The 9,046-nt window shown below is 32.1% G+C and overlaps 1 protein-coding gene across 8 annotated transcripts in view; it reads left to right on the forward strand.

Annotated features, from left to right (window-relative positions):
• PSIP1 (PC4 and SRSF1 interacting protein 1) overlaps nucleotides 1–9,046 on the forward strand; it is a 37,820-nt gene that overhangs the window by 23,667 nt on the left and 5,107 nt on the right. For 4 of the 8 annotated variants that reach the window (XM_074330358.1, XM_019739139.2, XM_074330357.1 and 1 more), the window contains 7 exons: nucleotides 2,325–2,550; nucleotides 3,413–3,531; nucleotides 6,238–6,293; nucleotides 6,881–6,951; nucleotides 7,158–7,259; nucleotides 7,377–7,590; nucleotides 8,767–8,872. In XM_074330358.1, coding sequence (XP_074186459.1) covers nucleotides 2,325–2,550; nucleotides 3,413–3,531; nucleotides 6,238–6,293; nucleotides 6,881–6,951; nucleotides 7,158–7,259; nucleotides 7,377–7,590; nucleotides 8,767–8,872 — 894 coding nt within the window. Of the gene's footprint in view, nucleotides 1–2,324; nucleotides 2,551–3,412; nucleotides 3,532–4,835; nucleotides 5,514–6,237; nucleotides 6,294–6,880; nucleotides 6,952–7,157; nucleotides 7,260–7,376; nucleotides 7,591–8,766; nucleotides 8,873–9,046 lie in introns of those variants that run through there. The other 4 variants (XM_019739142.2, XM_019739141.2, XM_074330361.1 and 1 more) reach the window with 4 other exon arrangements.

A 9,046-nucleotide genomic window follows, 5' to 3' on the forward strand; every position in this document is an offset into this window, starting at 1 on the left:
ATCACAAAAATCTTACATGATTATCATGCCATTGATCCAAGATGTTTTCTTGGTGTACCAGAATATAAAGATATTTAGATAATGCAGGGTAAAATCTGTAATAGGGAAATTAGGCAAGATAGTACATTTGAAGAAGTTTTCTACAAAGTATTTTTGAAGCAATTTCCACAAACCTTTTTTAGCTACTCCCGAATAACTTTTGTTATATTTTAAAATAATGCTAAAATTGTTTTTGTAGTGTCAATTTTAAAGTATTTTGGAATGATAACTACTTACTTATCAACAAAACAATCAGGTCTTTTCCCTCTGTTGGCTTTTCTGGGTAGAAACTTCACCAGAAGGAATATATATTTAGACAAAGAAGGCAAAACTTTTTGTAGCTATTGTGTTTAAAACTTTTTTTAGAGAGCGCTCAAGTGTGAATATGTCATTTAGGGATGGATTAACAGTGTTTTGTTTTGTTTTTTAAAATTTTTTTTATTGGGGAGTAGTGTATTTCTCAACAGGGCCCATCAGCTCCAAGTCGTTGTCCTTCAATCTAGTTGTGGAGGGCGTAGCGCAACTCTTCAGTTGCCGTTTTCAATCTTGAGTTGCAGGGGGCGCAGCCCACCATCCCATGTGGGAATTGAACCGGCAAACTTGTTGTTGAGAGCTCACGCTCTAACCAACCGAGCCGAGCCGTCCAGCCTCCCCGAATGACTTTATGATATACCTTTTAATCTTTTTTCTTTTAAACAGCAGTATAGTATTCCACTGGTATTAATATCATAATTAAGATCTATCCCACTTACAGATACATCCTTTTAAAAAACATTTCCCTATTTTGTACATGTGTAAATATATTAGAGTACATTGTTAGAAGTAGATTTGCTGGCTCAAAGTGTATTTGTATTTTTAATATCTGCTTCCTTCCATAGGGGCGTAACATTTTGGGGGAAGCAATTGGTCATTATCTGTTGCGAGCCATGGAAATACTTTTTATGTTTGACTCTAGTCCCATCTCAGTGAAATTGATTATCAAAATAAGTATATTTGTGGAAATACTGAAGTTAAATGATTTTTCATGCTTTTTCTTCCATCAGTTAAAAGGATGAAACCCATATGACATTTGAAAATAAGAATAACCAATGATAGTTATATGACAAAAAAGTTCTATAGAGAGAAAAAATGAATTTTTATTCTAATTTAAAAATCTCTTAAGGGTTCAAGGAAGCAGTTGTCTGGTAGGAGGTCAGTAGATTTGGAGTTGAAATATTGGGTTAATTACTGACCTTTTGCACCATTTTCTGATTTGTCAAATGGAATGGGTTGGACTATATGATGTGAAGTACCTTTCAGCTCTCAAATCTTTTCAAGTAATTGTAAAATTTGTGAAATTTCTGTGAAATACCTTGAGTAAAAAGGTTAATTTTTTTTTTTGGGGGGTCTATTAGAATTTATTTGGCGTGTTTGAGCTGCAGGAGGTCAGGCTAGAAAAGACTATAACCTCAAAAAGGTTAATTTTTAAACAGCTCGTCCAAGTTTCAAGTTGTATTTCTTTGTGTTTAGTTGAATATATATATACATATATATACCCTGTGTGTGTGTGTGTGTGTGTGTGTGTGTGTATAAATATATATATGTGTACCCTAAAAGTAATTATGTGGTTAGCATTGACACCATTTGATTTTTCTAAAGCCTGTTAGCATAAATAACTCATTTATTTTTGCTGTAGTAATTAGCATAAATACCATCCACTGGTAGTGTTAGGATTACTGAGCAGTTTCAGCAGTTTGACTTGTTTTAGTGATGTCCCTGCAATCCAGCCTGATGGGATTGCGGACATGCTAGGGAGTTAAGTGCTGCTTCGTACTCAGCTTAATTGGCCATGTATTTTATATGTGTAACTTGGGAGCCCTTTACCTTGCAGAGAATATTTGAGTTCTAAAATGACAATATTTGATCATATGCAACTCATTTTTGCAATTGTATTTGTCCCAGTCTATTTTTTAAACAAATATTTATTCTTACAAATATGTAGACTATAAACTCCATGAGGTCCAGGGATCTCACCCATCTACAATTCCTATATCCCTAGAGTCAAGAAAATAGTACCTTGGCAAGTAAGATAATAGTTAACATGTTTTTTCTCTGAAAAGGATGTTCTTTTCCGTTTATGATTGGATGGTAAAGATACTCCGTTAGTATTTTAAAGATATCTTAAATAAAAGATATATATTATAGCTTATTGTTCCTAAAATTCTTATTTGGGTGACTGGGAGTATGGTTGAATGACAAGTATTGAGACATAAAAGTTCCTTTTCCATTGTTGCACTCTAAAATAGGGTAACTGAGGAAGACAAAAGTAAGAAAAAGGGGCAAGAGGAAAAACAACCTAAAAAGCAGCTTAAAAAGGATGAAGAAGGCCAGAAGGAAGAAGAAAAGCCAAGAAAAGAGCCAGACAAAAAAGAGGGGAAGAAAGAAGTTGAATCAAAAAGGAAAAATTTAGCTAAAACAGGGGTTACATCAACCTCTGATTCTGAAGATGAAGATGATCAAGAAGGCGAAAAGGTAGAATGTTTACATATCAAATCAGATATTCTACTTTTAGTTAATGTGTCGTTCTTAATCTTACTAAACATCCACTATCTCTGAAAATCCATAAACGTGATGAAAAGTTAAAATGAATGTACCTTTCTGAATAAACTTGAATTAGCTGTTAAAAGGCATACTTTAAACTTTATTGTATATTCTAAATTTCTTTTCACAATTATGATACGGATTTTTAAATATTATGTAATAAACTTCCAATAACCCTACCTATGTAGAAAAGGTAGGAAAATAGAGATTAAGCCAAATAGGCTGTAACCAGTGTGGACATGTAAAAGAGAAGTGCATTTGTGTATAGGTTTTTATTATTTGCCTCAATAAATTCTCACTACTCTTCAGGCCTATGTAGTATACATTTTATCAGTGGTATTTTATTTGGGTGCCACAGTTGTTTAGGAATTTCATTAAAGCTTTGCATCCTTTTCTGTGTATAGCCTTAGAAATCTCTAATCCAGGTCGTGTAGATCTTTCTTTTATGTGATTACTTAATACTTTAGAAAGCAAAATTTTTAAACTGGATGGGTTGAGCAGTGTACTTGTCAGTGAAGAGATACTGAAGTCAAAATCATAGTGTAGAGGTTAATAGCTTGGCATACATCATTTTAAGCAAAGGACATCACTCTTACAGCAGAGCAGAAAATAGATTTCAATTCTCAGTATCATCAAGGAAAAGTTAAATTTAGATAGCGACGTGTTAATTGTGAGATTTAAAAAATTTAGTAATTTAAGTACTAGTTGTTTTTTCCTCCTCCCAATATTGTAATCATAGAACACTAGTCACTGACTTGATAGTTAACTAAATCCATCCTAATTCTCAAAACAGAAGAGAAAAGGTGGGAGAAACTTTCAGTCAGCTCACAGAAGGAATATGCTGAAAGGCCAACATGAGAAAGAAGCAGCAGATAGAAAACGCAAGCAGGAGGAACAAATGGAAACTGAGCAGTAAGTATTTACTTATTCTAAATATTCATTTTTAAGCTAGCATGAAATTTTTATAAACAATGGAATCTCATTTTCCAGACCTTACAAAGACTTTAAAGATGTGATTTTTCCCATGTGTTAGGAAAAAAAAATCTTCAGTATATGATGATAATCATGTTTCAGGCTCCATTCTTTTCTGAGTAAGAGGATGAAATTCACTGAGGGTAATCACCCTGTGAACTATTTTTAATTTAAACTGAAAGTACAGATAAGGTTTAACTGTTAGTGGCTTTGTAGAAAATGTCCTCATCCTCTATTATTTATTTGTGTAGTATTAAATACAGAAAGAGTGGTGATAAAATATTGATGGAGAAAGAGTAAAAGAAATATCCTTATTTGTTATACTACCAGCAGGCCTTCCCCAAAAGACCAGCAAAAAGAACAAAAGCACAGTTGGAAACCCAAGAAGCCAGTAAATCTTAAAGGCTGACTGGGTTTGCATTAGATGTGTGCAATATAAATAAAGTTCAAAACTGATTTCTCTTAAGTTTTGATACTTGCAAACAGTATATACTTAACCGTGGGGAATGTCTTTCCCCTTTTATTCAATAAAAGAATTTTATTGGAAGGAAAACAGCAATGGCAATGATGATTAGACTTCATGTGTTTTGCATTTGTTTTCCTAGTTAACTTAGACTCACTTCTGAGTTCGTTCCTTGTAAAACGTTTCTTTGTGAAGCATCTTGAATTGTTCTGACTAAGCTTTTTTTGTTTTAGTGAGGAGGTCATTTTAAAAACATGCTCTAGGTCACTAAAATAGACTCAATGATAAGCAGCACAATTCTTAATTTTGTACTTTATTATATAACACATTTGTAAGCCAAAAAAGTCTTTCTTTACAAGTGTAGCATTTGACTATCTGCTTTCTTAGTTTGGAGGATTATATATATATATATATATAAAAGCAGTTTCAGCTGCTTGAGGGAGTAATTTAAAAACTGGTCTGAAGCTCAGAAATGTTAACTCCCTCTAATGCGGTAGACTGACCATTTCTGTAAATATTAATTTTTTCTTACTGTCCTTTTCGATCCTTTCACTGAAAAGCTGTTGGACTGTTTGTTGTTTTTAACTTTATTGTGCTCTCCAAATTGACATAAAAGTAGCCACTGCTTAGTAAATCTAGCCCAACCTTTCTTTAGTAATCCAAAGTTATCTTTATGTGTTTCAATTTCTTTTTGAATGTCCTCCGAATGTAACTTTCTCAAATTCTAATATTTGTGTTTTCTTTCCTTCTCCTGTTATTACAAAACTTTGTACTTGGACAGTTTTGCTCTGTAAAGCATTTCAGATGCACTTGTGTGAAATGCATTATGCAAAATAAAGTTTATTGTATTGTATTCCCAGCCAAACAACATGTAATCTACAGTAATAAAAAATATATCTCATTTTGGGCTCAAAGCATTAATCCAGTTACTGAAAAGAAAATACAAGTGGAGCAAACAAGAGATGAAGATCTTGAGACAGACTCATTGGACTGAATACCCCCCTCCCCCCCTTTGATGGAAGAATGTTCCAGATTCTAAATTGAGGACTTCATTAATGGCATTATTACTGTGTTATGATTGTTAAAAAAAATTTCCTGTAAGGTACACACTACATACTAAGGTCGGCCATCATTCTTGTTAAGTTTTTTTCCAAGCTTAAAATGAAGCCTTGTGTTTGAAAATTAGAATAAGCTCAGATGAAGATGGTGGTTGTACATTATTTCATTTAGAAAATATAAAAGTTAATTTTGTTTTGAAGTTAGGTGTTAAACTGGAATAGCTATTATACCCCAGAGAATGGGGCAGTTGTGCCCTTCCCTTGACATTCCTTTGTTGTTTAATTCTTTAGAATCTTAATTGTTTTTTTTATCCTGAGAGATTAAACATAGCCTTGTTAAGAAAACAAAAATGAAACTGTAACCAAAATTTTAAAATAAAGTTTTTTTAAAAAAAACCTGATTTTTAGGTATTTTTTTTTGTTCTTGTCTATTTGAATTGGTTTATAATAAGGCTGAAACTCCAAGCCAAGGTATTAGAAATTAGTAAGAATTTATTTTTGTGATCTACAGTACCATGGTACCTTTTTATTTGTGAAATGGTATGTAAATGTTAGTGAATATTATTTAAGTTTGACATACTGGCAAAAACATTTTTATGTAATAGTATTATCTTTAAACAGCCTATTTAATGTTGAAACGAAGTTCAAACCCTTCAAATTATCTACCCTTTGGAGATATGGGAACAATTAAATCAGCCTATTTTGAGGTGTTATTTTTTAAAATACGTATACTGAAGAATTTATTAAACATTTATAGGCATTCTCTTCTCACTATGGCTTGTTTGTCCACTGACTGATATGTCTTGTGACAACACACTATTGTTGGGAAAAAATTACACCATGAAATTTAAAATTATTTTATTTGTGATGCCACTGAAAAAATGAGACTGTTAGACTACTTATTTTAGCATGGTTCTACAAGTTTTGAGCTTTGCTTATATTTATAGTAATTAATACTAATGTGGCATTGCAGACTTCTAAGAATTAGTCAACTCCTTGTGATCTAGGCTACTGACTTACTATTTAAAAAAGAAAGATTTTAACTTTTACATAAGGGATTATGAGCATTTGGTAATCAGTCACCAAGTTCCAATGTTTTGAAATATCTGTGTTAACATTTGATAGGCAGAATAAAGATGAAGGAAAGAAGCCAGAAGTTAAGAAAGTGGAGAAGAAGAGAGGTTAGTTATTTTACTTTTTAAGAAGAATAAAATTATACATAGGAAGTTATACAGACACTTAATTTTTTTATGTATAGGTTTTGAAATTTGTTCTTTGTGTTCTTAAATTCTGCAAATACTTTTTTCCAAATCCTAATGGATTGTATATACATTGCATTGTATTATAATCAGGTAAACTGGCTAAGGAGTTCATTATTTTAATGCTCACCTGATTAAGTCAAAATTTTCTAACATTGCCAAAAGCCAGATGTTTTCCCATTTTTGACAAATCTGGTTTGAGACAGATTTTGTATTTGTTAAATGTGTAAGGTGAAGCAGGTGTTTAAAGGCTAGAATCGATAAGTATATTATTGGATGCTGACTGCTTATTTTAGAATAATGCAGCTAAGATGGTGATTTTTTTTTTTTCTTATATAATGAATGCTGCTTTCCTAAAGAAAATACTAAAAATGGCAGAAAACTTCTTAGTGATGTAGAGAGACTACTAAGAACATTTTTAAAATTTACCAAGCTTTCCATTGTACTTTGCTTATACGGAAACATGGGTTTTAGAAAAACTATTTACTGTTTCACATTTTAATTTATAGAAACATCAATGGATTCTCGACTTCAAAGGATACATGCTGAAATAAAAAACTCACTCAAAATTGATAATCTTGTAAGTGTTTAATACCTCATTTAAAAAGTGTTGCTTTTATAGCTTATGTTCTCATAATTTTAAAAGTATGTGGATTTAAGATAAAAGGGACTATTACTGGTTATTTTGTACTACCTTGTTAATTTGAGATTTTAAAAGTAATCTTTAGAAATAGATTATATGGGCTTGGTAATTAACAGTCATGAAATTACTGTTTTGTCATGAAGGATGTGAACAGATGTATTGAGGCCTTGGATGAACTTGCTTCACTTCAGGTCACAATGCAACAAGCTCAGAAACACACAGAGATGATTACAACACTGAAAAAAGTAAGTGATCTTGAGTCATACCGATTTTTAAAATTTCCTTAAAACCACTTCATTAAAAAGTAACATTTAAAAAATGAATTAGGAAAATAATCATGAATGTATATTTTGTTTTCTCAGATACGGCGATTCAAAGTGAGTCAGATTATCATGGAAAAGTCTACAATGTTGTATAACAAGTTTAAGAACATGTTTCTGGTTGGTGAAGGAGATTCTGTAATCACACAAGTGCTGAATAAATCTCTTGCTGAACAAAGACAGCATGAAGAAGCAAATAAAGCCAAAGATCAAGGGAAAAAAGGGCCAAGCAAAAAGCTAGAAAAAGAACAAACAGGTATGTGGTAATAAACTGTTTTCTAGGACTATTTATAAAAAATGATTTTGATATATATCATTAATACCTCTCTACATTAAATTACGAAAAGGTCTCATAAAGCACTTAACAGAATGTAACGTAGCCAACCTTAGCTTCCATTTAAGTCTAAATTAGTTGTAATTAAATACTACTAGTATTTACTGCTATAGTTGACTCTTGAACAATATGAGGGTTAGTGGTGCCAACACCCTTTTCAGTCAAATTCACATACAACTGACTCCCCCAAAACATAACTACTAGTAGCCTACTGTTGACTGGACACCTTAACATAGTACCTGTTTTGTATATGTATTATATACTATATTATAATAAAGTAAGCTAGAAAAAAGAAAACGTTACTAAAATCATAAGGACATTTTTTATTTAAAAATATACATGTATAACTGTACCCGTGCAGTTCAAATCCATGTTGTTCAAGGGTCAACTGTATTACTAGCAGTTACTCTGTTTTCATTTAAATTAGGAAAAATTTCTAACCTACACAAAGTAGAGAGAAATGAACTTTCCACGTCCCCCACTGCCCAGCTTCAGCAGTTATCAGTGCGTGATCATTGCTCTTTAATACCCCCATCAAGATTTTTCCGTGACACCCCTGAAGATTATTTTGAAGCAAATTCTAGATATGCCATAAAAATTTCAGGATGTATCTGTGATGTACTCTTAAAACAGAATCAGTATTATTAGTTCCCCCAATTCCATGTTATTAATGTCTTAGCAGCAGCTGCTGAATTGCAGGAACCAACATTTAAAAGGAGCTGGATATTGTACTCATAATTTATTATATTAGGGAATGATACAGTTTTCCTTAGAGATTTGTTAATGAAATAAGGTTTATATGAAAGCCCTCATTGTTTACTTAGTAGTAAGGCACAAAATCATGTTAATTAGGAAATACTACTTGACATTTTTTGTTCTACAATACCAATGATAAATACGAGATTCTACTGATTCACATTGTTTTTTTCTACAAGTTCTTACAATGTCTCAGCTACCCTAAGGATTACAGGGTAATTTCAAATAAAACATGTTAAGTATTAGAAATTTCAGCCATGTTTTGGTTTTGATTTTGGATCTTTAGCAGACATCTTAAAGCATGAGATGCTCTAACAGTTTTCCATTGGAATCTTTCTAAAGGTTCAAAGACTCTAAATGGAGGATCTGATGCTCAAGATAGTAATCAACCACAGCATAACGGAGACAGCAGTGAAGAAAGCAAAGACGAGGCCAGCAGTAAGAAAAAGTGAGGACATGTTTTAATGGGTTGTAATGTGTTTTTAATTGTTAAATCACATTGCCTTTTGAAGGTTACTTGTGTAAGGGATTATATTTTGATCTCAGTTCTTGAATTAGGTTAGCAAGAGGCAAATAAAGGAGAAAACAAAACCTTTATTTACTCTACTATGTCTAACCAATC

The sequence above is a fragment of the Rhinolophus sinicus genome, linkage group LG04, assembly GCF_036562045.2.
Source record: "Rhinolophus sinicus isolate RSC01 linkage group LG04, ASM3656204v1, whole genome shotgun sequence".
Lineage (NCBI taxonomy): Eukaryota > Metazoa > Chordata > Mammalia > Chiroptera > Rhinolophidae > Rhinolophus > Rhinolophus sinicus.